The sequence below is a fragment of the Drosophila pseudoobscura genome, chromosome X, assembly GCF_009870125.1.
Source record: "Drosophila pseudoobscura strain MV-25-SWS-2005 chromosome X, UCI_Dpse_MV25, whole genome shotgun sequence".
Classification (NCBI taxonomy): domain Eukaryota; kingdom Metazoa; phylum Arthropoda; class Insecta; order Diptera; family Drosophilidae; genus Drosophila; species Drosophila pseudoobscura.
In genome coordinates this window covers 14,721,576-14,742,209 of record NC_046683.1, presented here as the reverse complement: position 1 = coordinate 14,742,209, position 20,634 = coordinate 14,721,576, and the positions used below count along the sequence as shown (strand labels likewise).

General features: G+C 45.4%; 3 protein-coding genes across 7 annotated transcripts; 1 reads left to right on the top strand and 2 right to left on the bottom strand.

Moving 5' to 3' along the window:
* Positions 1-30: 30 nt before the first annotated feature.
* On the bottom strand, positions 31-13,539 carry LOC6901343 (uncharacterized). 4 transcript variants are annotated; one of them, XM_033381929.1, is made up of 3 exons: positions 13,335-13,537; positions 1,221-1,430; positions 31-248 (listed from the first exon to the last, which is right to left on the bottom strand). In XM_033381929.1, exons 1-2 carry the CDS (start codon positions 13,354-13,356, stop codon positions 1,306-1,308), a joined length of 147 nt encoding a protein of 48 aa, XP_033237820.1. In that variant the 5' UTR covers positions 13,357-13,537; the 3' UTR covers positions 31-248; positions 1,221-1,305. The 4 variants fall into 4 exon arrangements, with proteins under 4 accessions (XP_033237820.1, XP_033237819.1, XP_033237821.1 ...); XM_033381928.1 differs by having other exon boundaries at positions 34-248; positions 1,052-1,430; positions 13,335-13,539; XM_033381930.1 differs by lacking the exon at positions 13,335-13,537 and adding an exon at positions 10,207-10,242 and having other exon boundaries at positions 34-248; positions 1,052-1,430.
* Positions 13,540-17,445: 3,906 nt separating this feature from the next.
* LOC6901344 (sperm flagellar protein 1-like) lies at positions 17,446-18,270 on the top strand. Of its 2 annotated transcripts, none has more exons than XM_033384015.1 (2): positions 17,446-18,050; positions 18,117-18,270. In XM_033384015.1, exon 1 carries the CDS (start codon positions 17,645-17,647, stop codon positions 18,035-18,037), a length of 393 nt encoding a protein of 130 aa, XP_033239906.1. In that variant the 5' UTR covers positions 17,446-17,644; the 3' UTR covers positions 18,038-18,050; positions 18,117-18,270. The 2 variants fall into 2 exon arrangements, with proteins under 2 accessions (XP_033239906.1, XP_033239905.1); XM_033384014.1 differs by having other exon boundaries at positions 17,447-18,050; positions 18,114-18,270.
* A 692-nt stretch (positions 18,271-18,962) lies between these two features.
* Positions 18,963-20,634, bottom strand: LOC4815168 (uncharacterized). Its single transcript, XM_001354691.3, has 2 exons — positions 20,390-20,634; positions 18,963-20,072 (listed from the first exon to the last, which is right to left on the bottom strand). The coding sequence occupies exons 1-2, from the start codon at positions 20,546-20,548 to the stop codon at positions 19,224-19,226; spliced, it is 1,008 nt and encodes a 335-aa protein (XP_001354727.3). The 5' UTR covers positions 20,549-20,634; the 3' UTR covers positions 18,963-19,223.

Here is a 20,634-nt window from a genome sequence, read left to right as displayed (position 1 = left end):
TCCTGCCCCTCCTTATGCTGGTTCTGCTTCTGCTCCTGTTTATGACGTTGATTGCTTGGCATTGCCTCGCCTTTTGTTTGCTTCTTTTGGCCAAAGCAGCGCCTGCTTCTTGGCCAAACAAATCCCAGCAGCTGGCCTCCTGTTGTTTATCGCTCTCCTTTACTCTCGCTCCACCTCTGGGTTCTTTTCTGCTTCTGCCTTCACTTTTCTTTATTGCATTTGCTATAATTTATTTTGTTGTATTTCAACTGCAAAAAACACACAAAAAATACAACAAATTATGCATATTTAAATAGTTTTTAAGTGGAAAAAAATTATTGTGTGCTTGCAACTCGTTATAAACCCCAAAACACACCCTATAATCGAGGCGAACAATGCGGGTATATGGTGTTCTTGGGGATTTATGCATGTATGCCACAGGTGGAAAGGTCTGTCCAACACCATGAGAACCTATCGGCTAGACTGTTTTGGTGGCCTTAAAATACCATACGAAGACGCGATAAGGAAACCGATGAAACACCACTGTAGGTTGCGTGTTTTTGAGGGCTTTTGATAGGCTTAGCTATGGCTTAAATTTGGGTAATTAATCACTAAAGGAGACTCAAATTGCATCGTCCTTAAGGATTTTGAATACGTAATTAATTTATTAATTTTTAGTTAGTTTCAATTAATTTTGATTTTGTATTTCCTTATTTTAAATGTATTATTTTTTGTAATTTATAAATTTTTTTTACTTTTCTTAAACTTATAATTTTTTTTTTAAATTTATTAGTATTTTTTTTTAAATTTATGAATTTTTTTTTTAAGTTTATACATTTTTTATATTTATTATTTTTTTTAAATGCACTATTTTTGTTTAAATTGATTAATTAATTTTTTTTAAAATTATTTAATAAAATTGTATTCATACATTTATATAATTTTTATATGAAACGCGTTAAACTTTTTAAACTATTTAATGTGTGATTTATTTATAGTTTCAAACTATGCAAAGCTTCCTGTACAAAGGACGTTCACTTGGGCATTTTGCCCATCTCCTCGATGCACCTACCAATTGAAATTCAGTTGCCAATCTCTTGATTGCCTAATCCTCGTCCCTGTATATTTGTTGGTCGCCGTCCGGAGACCCTTTGGGTGCACTCGAAACTATTCAACGCTCGACCAGCGGCACTACCGAATACCGGACTGCATCTGTGTGGAGACCTCGAGTGACTACGCACCTTTGCCTTTTGCTGTGTCCCCTGGATGCGGCAGTAGATGCATCACCCTGGTTGGAGTGGGGACCGAGCACTGTCCTGTGTTTGCTCAGTTGTTGACAAAGAGCTGCCAGCCGAGGGTCTTGATGAGCCGAAAGGCCAAATAGACTGGGACCAGTGTCAGCGATATATACAGGTAATAGCTCCAATTGTTGGTTATTTCCTCCGTCATACCTGCAAACAGACGATCGAACATTTATTATTAGTAATCCCAAGACACTAGACAGATCGGCAAACAGATGTGGGAATGAGATGACGGCAAACAGAAGCCTAAAAAGCGTAAACAGCCGCACATTACTCTTCCTTTTTCCTCCCCTTCTTTTTTGTTTTTTGTCATTTGTGTTACCATATTTGATTAGAAATCTACTACTGCCACTATGACATGGGGACGTGACTCCTGGGGCTCAGACACAAGACACAAGACATCTACCAGCTGTTTCCACAGGTCTAAGTGGCCTGGGTCGCCACATGCAGTGCCAGCACAGTGGAGACTGCCAGCAGATGGGCTTGGCGCAAAAGATCCCATAAGTAAACGGATACAAACACAAGGCAGAGATGCAAAATACGTCTCTGCCAGTCCGGGAATCCTCGGCAATCCGTTGGGAAGCCCGACTGTAGCTTGTCGAGTGCATCTCGTAAAATTGTGAGGGGACATTCGTCACGGGGACTCCTCTTGCCTCCTCTTGAGGAGCGCTGGCTGTGGCAGCAGCACTTCACAACTGCCAACTGCCAAGTCCCTGGCAACTCTCGAGAGTGCGGCCGACGTGTCAGATGCTCAAGCATAATTCCCTTAAATACAGAACTTTTCCAGTTACAACATCAGAAGAGAGGCAGGCAGGAGGGGCAGAGGAAAAGAGTTCCTTATTCAAGGGAAGCCCCCATCAAAGAGTATCTTTGCCAGCTTTTATTCGAGTGCTATCTGATGGAACACATCGTTCAGTCCATGGAGAAGTGCCCGAGAAATCAAATTAGATACAGAAACGATACCTGGGGATTCCTGAGAACTATTCCCAGACCTGGACGACGGCCCTCCCCTTCCGTTAGCCTCACACAATTTCCGTATTTAGAAGCCTTAATTACACTGAAGGAAAAGTTTGTTCCACTCCCCCCCACACCCCACACCCCCACACCCCGAACTTATTTAATTTGGCATTCATTCATTCAGAAGGCCGGTTCTTCTGCAACGAATTTCGGATGATTTGCCGACAAAGAAACCGTTTCGCCTGTTCCCCCCGAAACAGCCACAGAATGAAAAACTTTGCACAAATCATCTCTCTCATGAGTTTTTTGTTGTTGTTTTTTTTACTCGCATGCAATTTTCTTAACCCCAAAACCCTGTTCCGGACACTAGAAACTTTCCAAAGAAAGCTTGCAATTTGTCGTCATCTGCGGTCGGCTCTCCACCCGCCCACCGACTCCTTTCGCTCCTTTCATCTCTCGAATGATTCACCTTTGGCCCTGTAGGACCAAGCATACACCGTATTGTGCACTCGTAGACGTACGTGGGGGAGAGGGTAGGCATTACTCCTTTTATTCTCAATTAAACATTCCGTTTTTATGCCCCCGAAGGTGCTGGGATATGCAGTGGGGTATATTAGGCCTCGACGACCTCACCCGAAATCGGAAAATTCTAAAGACCTTTTGAGGGGATTGGGAAAATACTTAATTCAAATATCCTTTTACTTAAGTACAGATTTAATTGAAACAGGCTTAACACTTTTCTCTGAGTGCATCATCTGGCCACCGCTGAGGGGTATCTTCGTGTCGACCCACGCAGGCCGCGACCCACACCCTGCCTCGTCGTGTGTGTGTGCATGTCTGAGCGCCTCTCTGTCTGTCTGTCGGTTGTCTCCGGGCTTCCTGGCTTCTGATCCGTGCCAACTTGTTGGTCATTCCAAGGAGTTGTTTTGGCCATGGGGCGGGGGCTCTGGGGGAGTGTGTGTGTGTGTGTCTGGGAATGCAAAAATGTGCTTTCCACATATGACAGCGAACCCCTCAAGGGTTTGCTTCCGTTTCTCTTTGGTTCTTTGCCCTTCCGCTTCCCAGTCACCCATTTTCCCTTTTTGATTTTCTTCTCTTCTCACTTGTGCGCTTTCGTGTGTCGAAAAGTTTTGATATTAACAAAAAAAATAAAAATTCCTTTTGGCCATATTTTGCATGCCAAAATGTGGCTTATATATTTACCCAGAAGGGCTCAGCAGTCGGAAGTTTTTTGTTTTTTACTAGAGCAACCCTCTTTCCGCCCACTACCCCCCACTATTCACTACTCCCACCCACCCCCCCCTCGAGCACTCTTTCAAATAGGGAAAAATACCGAAAAGCAAGTCGGATTTTTGTTTGAAGAGGTGCTACCCGGAGGAGGAGTGTGTGTGTGTGTGTATGTGGATGTGGATGTGGATTGTGTGTTTGCTGGCAAAAGGGTAAACACACACAGACACACACACACACGCAAACAGTGCTCCACTTTTCCTCCCGGCAGCCGTTTTGTTGTTGTTGTTGTTTCTTGTCGTTCGGCTGTGGGAGCCAAAGTGTCGGTTAAAGTCTTGTAAAAATTAATAAGCGTGTAAATTTTATTGTATTGCCAAACAAGAGAGCTCTCAGCCCTGGAACCAACATCCAACCAACATTCCAGCCAGCCAGACGGTCACATTAAATTGCTTATGCATATGAGCGAAGTGAAGAGTTTTTCCCTACTTTATTTGATGGGACTTTGCTTTTTATTATAACACTACGGAGTGTGTGCAGCGAATGGTTGTTTGGTTTTTATGTGCCTTTTTCCACAAACAGTTCTCTCGGTTCTCAGCTGATTTTGTTCTTTCGTGTCGTGCTCAACTTAAGCTTAATGGCATTTTGTTTTTGGCCACTCCACACAGCCGCACAGTGGCTCAAGGAACATAAGAAATGCATCTATTGGCGCCACTAAAGCAATAAAGTCTTTAAAGACGATCTTTCCGAACAAAAGAAATGTACAAAAATTGAAGGACACGAATCAAAAATCATATGAAACGTGTTACGGGGGGCGTGCCTCGACAAAAACTGGAGCACGAAACCTTTCATCTGTGCTCTCTGGCTTTTAAAGCAAAATTTGGCTATAATTTTGGGCATTTTCCATCGACTGCAGTCCCACTGTGGCACTTTGTTCAAATAGCCTGGCGCTAGTTCACACGCTTGTTGCGCCTCCATGCGTCTCATTGTCTGCCACATCATTCGCCCGAGAGCGAGAGAGAGGGACAACGAGTGGTGGGTGAAAAAATAAAAGAGACAAATCTGCATAAATAATGTTGAGCCACGCTTTTTGCAGGAAGTGTTGATGATTTGATGGAAAATTCTAAAAACTAAAGCGCGCCAAAAACAAAAACAAAATCCGTGAAGCTTAAGCAGAGTGAGAGGGTAAGAAAGAGAGAGAGATAGGGAGTGACAAGTGGGGAAGGGAAGGGAAGGCCATAGCCATAGCCATAGCCATTCTATTTTTCAGCTCAAAACGTGGCTGAAACGCCATGGCCCGCATGCCTCGCAGAGAGTTTATTATTTAGCCAACTGACTCCACGGCGACATTCGCCTCATTTATCAGGCCAAAGCAGAAGGCAGCGGCACGAGGCACGTCACGTCATGATATTATAAATTACTTCAGACAACATGCAGCAGCGGCAGCAGCAGTAGAGGGTGGCGGAGGGTAGGAGGCAGCTGTTCTATGGCGTTATCTAAACCCACGACGAGGGCCCAGTGACAGGGACTTGGGATTTGCCCTTGCCGGAACAATGCGACGCAACGCAACGTAACGCAACGCAACGCCACGTAACGGTGGGGCAGCGGATGCAATGAAGCGAATATCCCCCAGCATATTTGCACACTGAAGCGCAACGCGACACTGGATGATGAAAAGCAGAGGAGAGAGAGAAGGAAATGCCACAGCATTCCAATGAATCAAAGAATACCCTACAAATGTGCTCGATTCCTCTGCACCAAACAAACTCGAGCCGAGCCTCAAATGTGTCGCGTCATGCACATGACGTGTATGTTGTGGCGACACATTCCGCTCGAGCATCAAATATATCTTTTAATAAGTTTCAAGACTGGTCTACATCCAATCCCTATGTCGTATATATACCCCATATCCCCCTGATTATTTAATGCCCTCCTCTATCGGGATGATGCTACTATTCAAAGTGGGAAAAGCCATACTAAGAGTGTAGCTAGGGGCTGGGCTTAAGAGGGCTTTCCGCCCCCGCCCCCCACACACACTAATACCCTCTTCAGAGCACCGTTAGACACCCCATCTATCCGGCAGAGATCGGGTGGGGTGTTGCCCGTGCAAGTGGGGCAAAAAGTGTTAATTAAAACTTAACGTCTGATCGCGTTATACACGGAATGTTGCTGCAGCAGCCAGCAGCCAAACAGGAAAAATACGGCAAAGAGAAGCGGGAGAGAAATGTTATAATTCAATTTGTGTTATGTCAACTGCTGTATAAATAAATACGAGTATTGTATGAATACGAAACAGAGACGGGAAGAAGACTTTGTGCAGCTGTGGAATCGGAATCGGAATCGGGCAGGTACATTGAACTTTGCTTTGGCATAGATACAATCGAGTAGATGTGACATTTCCCATTAATATTTAACGAAAAAGGGTATAGAAGCCTTGTGTTCTACTTATTTTTGATTGCTAAAAGGAAATGGCTAAATCTTTTTGTCTATAGAGAAGCTCCAAGAGTGACAGAGCTCCCTCCTGTCTGTGTTCTGTCAGGGCAGGGCAGGGCGGGGCATGGCAGGGCTTATAGCGTCATTAGGGCCAACGAAAAAAAGCTTAAAAGCTGACGACACGCACGCTTCGCGGACCAATCAAAATAGTTATGTATCAGCCAGCTTGCGTCTGTCTGTCAGCGATTCCTCCCCTCTTTTGGGAGGTCATGGCCTAGCGTTCGATCTGCCCCGATACAAAAAAAAAGTGACAATTAAAACAAGAACAACAAAACGAAGAAGTAATTAACACTCCCCCCCCGAGAGCAGCAAAAGAAACGATACAAAACAAATGCCTCAAGTCATTGAACCTAAAATATTGCGCGATTAAAGCAACAAAAGTGACAGAAAGAGAGTGAGAGAGACAGAGAGAGCGACAGCGAGAGCGGCGTTTGTTTGCTTTTGGATGTGGAATCGATTGAAAGCCGAGCAGCGCCGCGTCGGGCATCAAAAGTTGAAACCGAAAACACACACACACAGAAAAAACAATCGAATGAATGAATTGACTTTGAAATTGTGCAACAGACTTTGCAACAAAACTAAATGTGTGTCGAAGACGGGACACTCCGTGTGGGGCACTCCGCACGCCCATCTTGCGACTGTGGGGATACCCAGGGACTGGGATTTAATAATACTAGAAGTATTTGTGGCATAGATAGCCCTCCTGCAGTTAGCACTACAATGTTTCAAATTGCATTTACAAAATTGCAAATATTTATATGTGCGGCTCTAAGAGTCCATAAAAAGTATACCCCTACGAAGTACCGTACGTTGTGTGGGGGGACTGTAAAAAATACAAATAAATATTTAAAACAAGATGCAAAAAATGTAACAAACTGTCAAGTGGAAAATGTTAACTGCAAAAACTGCATTGTATGCAAATTGGCAACAAAGTTTCTGCTGATGAAGAGGCGGCGGTGCCGGTGGGGCGTCAAGCGGGGGCGGATAGCGGGGGGCTGGTTACAGGGCGAATGTCATAAATTGATAAGCGTGCTAAATTTATGCACTTTTTCTGTGTGTCTGTGTGTGTGTGTGTGTGTGTTTTTTTTTGTGTTTCATTTGATTGGCAATTTTAAGTCGCCCGCTCTCTTTGTACAGAAGAGAGAGAGAGAGAGGGAGCGAAAGAGAGGGCTTACGTGTCCCAAAAGACAGAATTTCGAGCCACGACTGGACGGACTCAAGGAAAGGCCATTAAAACTTCCCCTTTTGGCCAGGGGGTGAGAAGAACGTTGAAACCGATGTCAAATGGGCCAACTTTTAATGGAGCCAAGGAGTTTCCTTTGCATTTCCTTCGCGTTTCCTTAACGTCAGTCTGCCTCTCTCTCCCTCTCCCTCTCTCTCTCTCTGGCTTTTGGGCAATTTGTGCAATTTTTTGGGGAGAGGGGGCGACCATGGGGGGGGGGGAGGTTGGTCTTTTGGAGGCCATCAAAATGGTTCTCCCTTTTTGGTTTTTTTTTTTTATTTTTGGTTTCATTGTTCTTTTTTTGTTGGTAGAACAAACAGTCAACGTAGCGTGTCTGCGATTTGCATATACATATTCTCGTAAGTATTCCCCTTAATTTTTGATATTAATTTCATTTTGTTTTATATTCTTTTCCGGCCCCCGTAATGGGCCGCAATTTGAGTGAATGATGAAAAATGCTGATAGCCACGTTAATACGCGTGGAACGATGATAAATGCGTAATATTTTCCACAATCCACAATTAATTTTGGTTTTTTTTTGTTGCTCCAAAATACCGTTAATTGGCTGAGTGCGTGGCAGGATGGAAGTGTGGAAATTATTTGCTCCACAAATCAACAGGTAGGTCAAAGTTTGCGGTCAAATCAGATAAAAAAGAGAGTGAGAAACTCTTGGCTGAAGTATCTATTCCTTTGATCTATGGATCTATCGCGGGGTAGTCTGGAATTTTCCAACCTCTAAAGAGTCTTGTTTCTCGCATTTTTTCCGGTAGCTGCGTTGCATTCGCATTTCTACCTGTATTTTGAAGACTTTCTCATATTCAAAAGCGATCTGCCTCTCTCTCTCTCTCTTTTGCTCTCTCTCTCTCTCTCTCGGAGAACACGTTTACGCCCTTGGCCGCGACGTGTCCCTCAAGCAGCACCAGGCGGACGAATAAGCGTGACGAATAATGATTTTACACCGTCTCAAAGACTTGGCCGGAACTTTCGGATTGGCGTTATTCTTTTTTTCTTTTCTCTCTTTCTTTTTTTTTTTGTAATTTCGAGCTGTTGACGGGGCAGTAAGGGCTTGGGGCGGGGGGGATGGTGGCTGTATGAGTTCGAATGGATGCATTCGAAATTTGCATTTAGTGGAATTTTATTGAGTTTTCTATCCAACTGCTGTTCACCATCCTTCCCTGTCTTCCTTCTCTCTTTCTCAGTTGCTGGGGAGACTAATTTCATTTGCCTGCAGGAGGGGAGCGGGACGGGAGGGGGTAGAGTTGCAGCAGGAGGGCCTCAACATCTTCTTTGCTTCTGCTGTGGCATGTAATATGGGCACTTCTGCAGCTCTTTTGGGCCACTTGTTTTCCGAAATTGAAAACCATGAAGCGCATTTAAAACGATGAAGTGACAACTGGCATACTGATGATGCCACACATCCCACATCCCACATCCCAAAGAGAGAGTGCGCCAGGGGGCGAGCGGGCGAGGGAGGTGTGGCATGTGCAAGTGTTCGGAGCGTATAAATATAACAAGTGCCAAGTGGAATGTGTACATAAATAAGAAGGGAAGACCAGCAGTCAGGAGGAAGGGGTCGCACCATATAATACCCTATCATTCGAAGGGGACCCACGTACATAAGACTATTTAACAGACGTGGCAAGAACCATCATACCCGCTGAGAGGGTATCAAAAGTTAAGACAGAGACAGCGCTAGCGCTAGCGCTAGATAGGAAGAGAGCAGAGAGGGAAGGGACTGCAAGATGGCAAGGCGGCTTTTGTCTGCCGCCAGCGACGCTGCGCTGCGCTGCTCTGCGCTGCTCTGCTCTGCCTTGGTGCCCTTCTTTCTCAGCTGCGACTAATTGTTGCTGCTGGGAGGGGGAGGGTGACAGGGACGGGGGCGGGGGCGGTTAAAGGAGAGGAAACGAAATACAGAATGGGTGTACTATGTGCGAGGGGGGAGGAAATGCTGTGGGGTGGGCTGGGTTGACAGTATGCGAAAAGTGCAACAAACTTTGACAAAATAAAACGAAAATGTAGCCCAAGGACTGCCGGGGGGGAGGCTGTGTGTGTGTGTGGGGGGGCGGAAGGACGAACAAATGAAGCTCCCCCGTCCTGCCAGGCCCACAATTCCAAATCGCAGACTCCCTTCCAAACACACGGACGAACATGGAGAGGAGACACTCCTCGGCGACACAGCTGGAAATTCTCATGCACATGCATGTGACTGCCGCCTGCCAGAGGAACAAAACACACCAACAACAACACCAACAACAACAACAAAAAGCCAGAAAGAGCGCGCGCGAGAGCGAAATGCATTGAAATTGAAGCACTCTCATTATGCGGCCTGCAGGCGGCCAAAAGCGAAGCGACAAAAAACCGCAGCAGCAGCAACAGTACCAGCAGCAGGAATGGCAAATGGAAATGGCAGAAGAGAACGAACCGAAAGACCAACGCTAGTTCTTCTCCCTTTACCATTCCACTGCCTCTTTCGAACCCAACAGCAGAAGCGAAAAGCAGAAACGTCGCCTAAAATGTATAACTTTATAGAGGGGTGACGGTTGGAGGGGGAGGGCGGGTGAAATAGTTTTCATTAGTATTAAATGTACAATATATTTACTCGATATGCCGTTGGGCTGTGTGCCGCGCTTTATTCATTAATCATTTCGCTATCAATGTTCTAGCAACAATAACGTGCCTGCTGCCCCTGTTCCCACGTCGTCGCCGCCGCCGGAATCCCCCACACTCTAACACTCTACCGCCAACGGTAAACGTTGTTGTTGTGGTTCTTGTTGTTTCGTGTCAGAAGATGTCCGCGCGTTGTTTGCACTTGTTGTATTTTGTTGTGCTCTTACTCTTTCTCCGCCTCCTCTCCGCGAGAACCACCGTTTCAGATCTGCACAGTCTTCACTCACTCACACTTGAACACAAACACACAGGCACACGTGCACTACAGCTGCACTGAACTCGTAGATTTTACTGTTTTGCAAATTGTGCGTGCGACACACGAGTCGAGTTTTCTGAATTCTTAAAAAAAAATTTCGACACAACCTTCCTTCGACAGCGCTAAACCGACTACCAGTGTGACCGCGGACTTGTCGATAAAATATACCGTCCGACCCTCAGAAATATACCGACATATACCATCGTTTTAAAAATATCTCGTAAATATACTGACGAATTCAAGTTCTCTTATACATATTCTTCGTTTTTGATATTCCGTTGTATATTATTAGCTAGATAAAACATTTAGCCATGCCCACATAATTTTATCCCATTAATGAATCAATTTTCTACTTGACTAGCCTATTCTATATACTTGCTTTTATTGGATTTGGTCTGAAAAATGGTTTTGGCGAAAAAGGTAAAACAAGAAAAACTTACGGGAGCTTTTGCCTGTTGTCCATACCTTTTTAGCCCATTTAGCGTCTGAACTTCTGGAATATACTTAAATATGCCGCCTGGGTTTTTAAAATATACCGTAAATATACCGCTAAAAAAGATCTTAGCCCACTTAAAACCCGTTAATTTAAACAGGATAGAAACTTGAGTTAATTCGTTGAAAATAAAAAAAAAGAATAATAATATATACTCCTGAGAGCCCATCCTATCTCTTATCTCTGCTTAAAAAAAGACCACGATATCTTTATCTAAGGCTGCGCTTAAATTATTTAATACCCACTTGTCGACATTTTGTATTATTATTATTTGGTTTCACGAACAGCTGACAGGCAGAGAAAAATTTGTGAGACCATTTGCCGTTTCTTCTGGCAGTGTGCCCGTTTTCCCTTGCATGTTGCTGGAGGACTTTGTTGCTGGTGATTAAGTAAAGGTATGGACAGTATTGCAAAATGGCCTAGCAACATTAAAAGGCTTGAACGCACCTCACCTCACCGTTTCTGATCGGCACCACATCGATATTTTTGTGCGATAAGCGGAACGAATTTCTTGGATACGTATCTTTATTTTGAAAATAACAATATTACAGCCAAATTCTGTTGTGACTCGTAGAATTTAATAATACTGGGTTTGTAAGTAGAAATGAAGTAGATAAGCGGCAATGTGACAATTTTGTTAGTGTGGCGGCACTGTCCGCTCTAGCGGGCGCCTATAAAAGCTTTTTTCTCTCTTGTTTCCATAGATGACGCCAGCGGAATTAAAACATTCTCTTAACGGTCCAACGTTAGGTGGATATCCTTAGAATCTATATCGACTTATAGTCCGTGATTAAAAAGGACCGACTGACTTGATCTATGCGTTAATTGTTACTAAAACTTATTGATATAAATATATAAATGAATTGTGCTTATCTGGCAGCACTGTTAGATCTAGGGGGCGTTTATAACAGTAGTGTTCCTCTGAATCCCACAGATGGCGCAAGTGTAGTTCAAACATTCTTTTAACGGTCGAACGATAAAGTTTTGTGACACATCCCTACAGGATTTCAGTAGGAATACCACAAAAAATACAGAAAATAGCTTTGAAAATAGCCACGGGCACACCGCAGAACCCACTGGGACGTTGGATAAGGATTGGAGATCCTCTAGATCTACTACAGGTACTAGAGGATTGGATTAATACCTAACGCAAGCGAGGAAGAATCAGTGCAGGACCCCACAACGACCCAAAGCGCACAAGGACTCTACCAGGCTGTGCAGAAGCCCAGGGGCGAACACTGAACAGTGTGGATAATGTGCATTGCTCTACAAGAAGTAAATATATCCATGTTCAGAAGAGGCTGTTTTTTACTTTTTGTACGAGTTATTAAAATATCTGTGATCTGTGTACTACTAAAATAAACTAATCCATGGAGCTCGACTGTAGCCCGGACATCCAGGAGCACGTGCCATTGGCCTGGTCCCACGTAGATGGTATCCCCAATCGAGTCGCATCCGGCGGGAAACTGTCTTCTCGGCTCTCCAGCAATCATCTTTGAACTGTGGCGGGAACGGTTACGATAAACTTGGAGGTCTGTCGCTCTACGTTTTTCTAAAGGAATTCCACCCACCTGAAATTTGTATGGCGATGATGGGGCGATGATAGGCCATTCTTATAGATAGCCCAAGATAATAAAGGGCAATTTCATACAGCATACATTTAAATATCGCGCCACTTTTTCGTGCTCTGGCGCCTGGAAACACCACCCATGGAACGGGCCCTGGAACAGCTCCGTACTTTGGGAAACGTTTCGGCGTGGGAAAACGCATGGAAGAGCACCCAGTCGACGGCCCCCGGCTTGCCTTCGGCCAGCTGTTTGAGATCATGATTGTGGAGCCGCAGACCCAGCTTCAGGAGCACCCGAAACGCGAAGATTTGCCAGTTCTGGAGGCGACGATCGAAGCTGCTGACAGTGGGATAGCATTCGAGCTCTATTTCGGGGTAGATCTTCTTCAGGATCTCTGCCACGGGCCGCACATCGGAGTATGTATCGCGCCGCGAGCGCGAGTTCAACACGATGCCCTCGCTCTCCAGCCATGAATCCACGAGCGAACGCTCCTCTTCAGACAGTTGACGGATGCTACACATGGCCTTCACGAATTCTAATTTTTCTTTTGACCAAAACTTGTGAATACAGAAGAAATTTGTGTATTTGAAAAGTAATGTTGTGACTAATTTATTTTGTTGTGTATTTTTCAAACGTTGTATGTTCTATGGAAGTCGAAAGCGTTGTGAATATATGCGTTGCCTGTGCTCAAACCAGCTGACAGCAGGCTGTCATAGCATACTAGATGGAGGGGATTTTTCAAGAGATTTTTCGAGACTGACGCCCACTAAATGTCCCCCGTTTCGACAGTGCTTAGGAGTCTGATCAGCATCTGGCTTAATTTCCCGAAATGGTCCAAATAATTTCAAAATTCTGGAATAGAATACTACGCGACAAAATGACGACTTTTGAGCGTACTTTGCACGTGTCCAAAAGTAGGTTGTAGGTCGGAAGGAGTAGATCACATCCACGTACTTCGCATACCACCAAAATCCTTGTTAAAAATTCAAAATTCAAAAGATGGTTTGAAAAGATGATTGCTCGTATCGAAACAACAGGTATTTGTACCAAATTGAGTCCAAGTTTAAGTCTTCTACCGTTTTTTTTTGTATGGTATGGTGCTATTTTGTAACTTTAGTTTAAAGGATTGGTTTAAAGTGTGCTCATAGTGCAGCAAAAGCCAGAGCATACTTACCTTTGTAGTAAATAAAATTCATCCACGAATGCTTCACAATGGGGCTTACACTTTTCTTCGAAATAAAGCAACAATATTTATGGTGCCAACTGATTAAAACTTGGGCAGAATTTGGAAAAAATATCGCTGATTTGAAACTACTGTAATGATTTGGGGAACTATGAATACGAACTATAATATTATATTTGATGGAAACTGCCGGCCTACTACTTTGACAGGTAGGGATTACAGCGATTACATCTCTGAAACGTTGCTGGAAATAGGGTTGGAAAGCTTTAGGTGCTGGAAAGCCCGCACCATCAAATATTGAACTGTTAAATACGTACAAATGCCACATTTAAATTAAGGGCTAATTGAGAGCTATAACTTATAAGTTAAGCCTATGGTCTGTTTCAAGAGTGGCCTGTTCGAAGAGTTCAATGCTCTAAAACCAAAACCAAAAAGAAAAACAAACATTCTTTAGTTTATTCACTTTCAAAGAACTCCGCATGTACGTATCATGTATGTATCATATTTCCATTTCCAGTCCAAACAAAATTACCGAACCAAAGTAGTATTTATCAAGTACCGCTGGATCCAATTCAGTCAGCATTTTCTCCGAGAGCCGTCGACGCCGTCCTCCGGCCCCACCCCTACCCCTTCTTTGACGACGCGACTACGACAATGCTGACTCTGCTGTTCTCTGTCCCCACCACCGACCACCGACCACCGCTGCTGACTTGATGCTGCCCCCCAACTCCTGCCCCCCAACTCCTGCAGCCAAATCCGCAGCCGACTTTCCTCTGCCGCGATCACCAATAGCCTTTATACAGATTCATTTACAGATTCTAGATTCAGTTGAACATGGATTCTCAATAAAGGCAGTTCTCAATCCTGTAAATATATTCCTCTAAAGAAGGATTCAGTGAACGATAAGTTTCGTAAACTAGTGAAAACTCTCTCAACCTTTAAGGACCATTTCCCGACAATCGCCCGTTGGAGTAAAAATCTCAAAATTTCGAATAACTCAAAGTTCCAGTGAAAACAAGAAAAATTTAACAATTACCAGACATGACAGAACTAGCAACTATGCTATCCGAAATACTTGGAAGGACCCAACACACTCCCTACCCAAATTCAGACTTTCTTAATTTCGCCGATATAATAATCAAGCCTGAATATCGTGGAAATTTGAACGACTTGGATAGAATTCCAGACGTTGTGAAACTTCTTCGAGTGTTTTCCGGTGTCCGATCTGAATTTAGCTCTTGGAAAAAAGCAGTTGATAGGATTTTTGCGCTCTATGACGATCAGGAAGGTACTCCAAAATATTTTGGAATACTTTTTACAGTCCGCAACAAGATCATTGGGCAAGCAGATACGACATTAGAGTGCTATAATGTTCCCTTCAATTGGAAGGCGATATCCAGATGCCTTACGCTGCACTATGCCGATAAAAGAGATTTGGGAACCATACAAGACCAGATTGCCATGGCTGTACAAAATAGCCAACGGTCAAGGGGACTACGAGGAGATCTTCCTAGGGATGAGGGCACCAACAGACCTCCCATCTGGCCTAGACCGGATCACAAGACTACAGAACACAGCGGAATTTGGTACATCGAACCAAAAACCGATTCCAGCACATCGATCGAACATTAACTATAAGAACAACCACAATTACAGACAAAAACCTCAATACATCTAATACAGTATGTTTACACCTCCAGAATTTACATATAATTATCCACAATTCTCTCAGAAAAATATACCAAATCTAGATCCGAGCATCCGTACCAAGTCTGTAAACAATAATAATCGTTCTTCCTTTGAACTAGCCAGATGACCCTCACCTTTTATAAACCATTCTGAAAAAAAGACAACCAAAGACGACCGAGTCCGTGAGTCCATCATCTGCTGCCGAAAAGTATTCAGCAAATCAGGACAGAATATACAAATGGATACGATTTCGAAGAGGAGTTTCGAAAACATCACTAACCAAATCGCGAACCCTTCAGTGATTTCAATATTTTGGAATTGCAAGCTCATCATTGACTGTGAATAAGGAGAGTCGACAGACCTTAGGGGTATTAGATATGCACACAAAAACCATAATATAAAAATTAGCCATCAATAACGTATTCATCAGATCAGGAAATGGTAGATGTTTTAGTTTTATATATTACAAATATCATCCTACAACCATTAATCCGTAATAATCTCATTGTTAGTCTCCCCTTGGGAGAGATATGGTAAGATATTGTAAAACCTTTTGAGAACCTAATCTAAGCCAAATTGTATAACTCAACTAAAACCATTATATAAATATATGGGTAATGAAGTAAGTGAAAAGAAACCTGGTTGAAAGCATAGATTATTGTGGGGAAATAGATCGCAATAAGCCATGGAACATACGTAATAGAAATTATGGGTGACTTTCAGCTTAGGGGTCCGCAAGGACTCCGTTGAATTCCACATTCATTAGTCGCAAAACTAGTTACTCAGTCCAGCCCAAACTAACCTCAAAGAACCCGTAAGCCATAACCATAAGCAGCCCAATGTTTTGCATGCTTTTTGGCCATTCACATGTGTCGGACGGGCCAAAACCAATGCACTGGCTCGGTCTTTGCCTCTCCCACCCTTTAGATGGAGGTCTCAGGCCACCTCTCTTAATACTATGTGGATCTGTGTATCTGTGTGTCCGGCCTTCTTTGCGCCTCTCCCCTCACGGCGCACCCTCCGTCTCGCTTTCCCTGCGTAACCAACTTAATTCTGGCTAATACATTTTAATCATTTCCATGGTGCCTGGCTCTGGCTGATTTACCCTCTTCGCGCAACGGCAACAACGCCAGCCAGCTAGCTACCTGCCACGCTTTCCGCTCTCGATTCGCATCCGTTGCCAATAGGTTGTGGGGCTCTATTGCAGCTCCGGGTTTTGGCTCTGTGTGTTCTGATTCTCGGACTTGCCCCGTGTTGCGGGGCCAGTTCCAGGCTCAATTGCGGTTTCGCTTTTTGGCCACACAATGCGGCAGCTTTCGGCAGGAGGGGCGTTCCGTGGAGCGCTGTCACGTTGCCATAGGTCATCCGGCGTGGGCTGGATGGTGTTGCAAGACCGTCGGACACTGTCTAGTCACGAGCCTCGCTCTCGCTGGTCACTCACGTTGGTCTGCGGTTGCGACGGGTCTGGGTCTCTGGGCCCCGTCTGGTCATTTCTGCTAATGGATGCAGTCCCGGCCCGGTCCTGCAGTCGGCAAACCGAACCAAATGTGGAGCATTCAGTCGATTTAATGATGCGTGGTGCAACTCGGCACCACTTAAAGATACTTCTGTGCTAGCTTTAAGCCCCCAACGTTAGTGGTAGCGGCGGGGGCAGGGGCAGGGGCATTGGGGGGCATTTAATGGTAGTCATCTGGTAATATGTAATTACCGCCGGCCATAGGGATTGATGGGAGAGGGAGGGCGAGTAGTCAGCTGCAGCTTAAAGTTCCATCAAATGGCAAACTCCCCCGCCTCGACAACGAGTCCGGCAATTTCAATTGTTGCTGCCTGGGAATTTTCCCCCAATTGGCATAACCAATGAGGCGGAAGTGGGCTGTCAGGAAGGAGGGGGTGGAGGGGTGTGTGTGTGTGTGTGCGGAAGTTTAAGGGGAGTTTTAAAAGTTTAGGGTTTGACGATTGCAGAGTGCAGGGTTCCGTCCCGTCCGGTCCGGTTCTGTGTCCTGTGTCCTGGGCCCATTTATGATTTGCGGAAAACTTTCGTCTACACAGAGCAATGCGGTTGTGCTTCGCCCCTAGACCCATGCCACACGCCACGCCACGCCGCGCCATTCCCTACTGTCTAACAACAACAACAGATTTCATATGCCACAGTCGGGTGAATTAGTTGAGGAAGCGGTTACCAGACCCCAACCCCAACCCCAACCAATCGCTTCGGCCATGCAATATTTAACAGAGTGTGGCAATAGAGGGTGCACAAGGAGGGCACAGTGATGAATCTGAACCTGAATCTGAGAGGGTCTGATTCAGACATCATCGATGTCGATAGTTGGTTCGATTCGTAGGGAAAAACAAAACCCAGCTAGCACAGAAAATCCCTTCCATCTAGTATTTTATGACAGCCTGCCGTTTCTCTGGTTTTCTCTGGAGCAGTCACAAAAGTTTCAACTTCCGTAAGATACACTTCGATTCAAAAATTTCGAAAAAAACAAAATATAAACAAAATTGTATTAGTTTTAACAGACGAAATATCGCGTCTTTTCTAAGTATTTCGGTTAAACCAAAGATGTTTTGAAGTATTAGTTGTGGGAAAATTATAGTTTCTGAGCGTCAAAATGGGCACCATTCGTGAGCTGACAAAACGCGAACGTTTTCAGCTTGATTTGTGGCTGAAGAGCGAGGGTATCACCCTGAACTGGCGTTCCCGTCGGGACACCTACTCCGACGTGCGACCCGTGGCAGAGATCCTCAAGAAGATCTGCCCCTCAATCAGGCTGGAGTTCTATCCCACGGTCTCCAGCTTTTCTCGCCGTCTTCAGAACTGGGAAGTCTTCTCGTATCGCGTGCTAAAGAAGCTGGGACTGCGGCTGAAGAAAAGTGATCTCAAACAGCTGGCCGAAGGCCGGACTGGGGCCATCGACTATGTGCTGTTAAATGTTTTCGCCCAGGAGGAGGTGCCTCCAACAATGTGGAGTGTTTGCAAGGGGTACGGTGGTTGGTCTTCGTGAATCCTGTCGGAAGGTATTTATTGTGCTATACCGAAGTCTTTTCAATGCTCTTAAGTTGTCTTCTCTTTTCTTTCAGAAGAACTCCGATGCGCTGGCCCCGTTCTAAGGCGGCTCTCGTCAATGCCACACGCCAATGCAACTTTGGTTTGTTCAGACTTCGTAATTGATTTGGCATCCAAATTACCAGTGGCCTGTGATATGTGATAAATAGCGCACTCATTTGACAAAACTGGTACATCGACTTTCATTGAATGCACGCGGTATTAAAGGTCAAATAGAACCCTCAGGGTGCAGCTTGTGCTCCGAGCTGAAGTACAAAGGCGAACTTTTAATTTTATATCGCATTGCCGGCTTAATGCTGTTCCGAGCAGTATCCTGCAGTTTCCATTTCCCGGTCATCCTGTTCCCGGCTCATTGCAGAACTTATCCTCGTTCGAGTTGCATCCGCTCGGCAAAGCTCTTAACTGAAACGAGGAGCGAATGGCGGGGGACTGAGGGGCAGGGCAGAGCTGGGTAGAGGACATTGCATTTTACGGCTTGATTTCCATTTGGCCATTCGGAGATTGAGGTCTTTGAGCCACTGTCTTTTCACCATCACCATCCACCAGGAGCTTCAACTGGTGGCAGTGGCAGTGGCAGGCAGGAAGAAGACTTCCATTCCGATTCCGATTCCGACTCCTTCGCCCTTCCCTGCCCTGCCCTGCCCGGACGTTGTAATTACATATTAAGGAGTCTTTCTCCAAAGTCCTTTTTCAGACAACCCAAGGCAGATTAGCCCTGGCTGGTTCCTCCCCAGCAACACCAACTGCGGCAATAAAAAACAACATCCAGAAAACTTTATGGTCCTGGCCCATAAATGTTTGTCTTTGCAACTTCAATCCCCAGCGGGACAATTTCCACAAATGTGTTTCATTGTTGTGTATTTTATTTTCGGCTAGTTTATAGTTTTAGTTCTAAAAAAAAAAAAATAATATGATTTGTATACTTTTTGAAGAAGTGGCTATGCGATGAACGTTGAGGATTATGTGGGGAGGAAAGATTGGAGCCGCTCAAGACGATGTTGATTGAGGACATTCAAGTGTTATACCCATTCATCGGAGAAAGTCTTTTAACCAGATGTTTAATTTCCTTTTACTTCCTCGTTCAATACTTGATACTCATGGGCAGACAGTCCGTTGCACGGTTTTTAGATCTGTCCACTGAGCCCCTCGTCGAAATCGGAGCTGGGTGGCGCGTCCTTGACGTCGGCCCTCACCGTGTACTCCTTGTCGTTGACAGTGTAGTAAATGTTGAAGTACCGCCCCGTCTGGATCCTCATGGCAAAGTAGCCGCTCTGGCCGAGATCCTTCGCAGTACGCTGGTAGACCACATGCCCGCTGCTGAGGATGACGCGCAGCTCCTGGGACCCATCATCGTTGCGGAGCACGTTCTGCCTGAGGATCTGAACCAGCTGCGTCTGCGACTGGGACTGCGACTGGGGTCCACGGAGCTGGGAGCTGGGCTTCAGGCCGGGTAGCTGGATGAGCGGCTCGCAGCGGCAGCTGAGCTTCTGGGTGAGCGGGCATTGTTGATTGCTGGCACTGACACCGGTGATGGGCACGGGCACGGGTACGGGTGTCGCCACCACTGGGGTCAGTCCGCCCAGGCCCAGGTTGCCCAGATTGCCCAGATTGATGCCGCCCAGAGTGCCAAAGCCGCCATTGAGGTTGCCCAGACCCAGGCTGTTGATCAGGTTGGGCAGACCGCCCACCAAAGTGCCAATGATGGGCAGATTCTGGCCGAAGTTCTGTCCGAAGTTGGGCAGCCAGCCGGTCTGCGGCTGGCTCTGGAGATTGCCACTGGAGGCCCCCGGTTGTACCACGGTGATGGGCTGCAGCTGCGGCAAGGGTTGCAGTTGCTGGAGCGGTGGCAGGGGCTGTAGCGGCTGCAACGGCTGCAGTGGCTGCAGCGGCTGCAGGGGAGGATTCACATTGACTCCATCGTAGAAGATGGGGAAATTGCCTCCGGTGCTGGCGGCGGCACCAACATTGCTGCCCTGCAATTGAGAAGCAAGCCAGGGGTTGTACTAGGGATGCCACAAGAATGTTCACTATTTATTTATGGTTTTATGACGCATATAGAATGTCTAATGGAAATCGGAAATGGAAAACCTCTTTGCATGTGGGCGTATGTCCAGTAACAAGCAGCGAATGTATCCCAAAAATCGTATCAGATGGATAAGCTTCCCAGACAGACAGGAGTATGTTTCTTTTATCTCTTTGAGAGATCCTCCTGGGCGGACAGATATCTCCCAAGAATTTTGGGAAAGCTTTCACCTATTTTGCTCCTTGTAGATCCCCAATCCTCACTTACCAATTGACGTTTATCGCGTTTATCTGTGGCCTCCTTTATGTCTTTCATAGGTTTCCCGGTGGTGGTTCTCATGGGTTCCTTCGTTGTGGCAGTCTGTGCCACGACCACACATACCACAGCCATCAGGATGAGGAATCTCAAACTCAATATACCTTCCATGATGTCTTTTCTAATACAGTTCTAACTATTTCTATATCTTTGATATATTTTTCAGTTTTCTTTTGATCTTTTCCGATCTTGTTTGA

Bases quoted from the DNA above. Each gene is read 5' to 3' on its own strand.
- LOC6901343 (XM_002134008.3), bottom strand. From the start codon at position 12,681: ATGTGTAGCATCCGTCAACTGTCTGAAGAGGAGCGTTCGCTCGTGGAT.
- LOC6901344 (XM_033384015.1), top strand. From the start codon at position 17,645: ATGGGCACCATTCGTGAGCTGACAAAACGCGAACGTTTTCAGCTTGAT.
- LOC4815168 (XM_001354691.3), bottom strand. From the start codon at position 20,548: ATGGAAGGTATATTGAGTTTGAGATTCCTCATCCTGATGGCTGTGGTA. The intron at 20,073-20,389 runs GTAAGTGAGGAT...TCTCAATTGCAG, and splicing joins AACGCGATAAACGTCAATTG to GGCAGCAATGTTGGTGCCGC.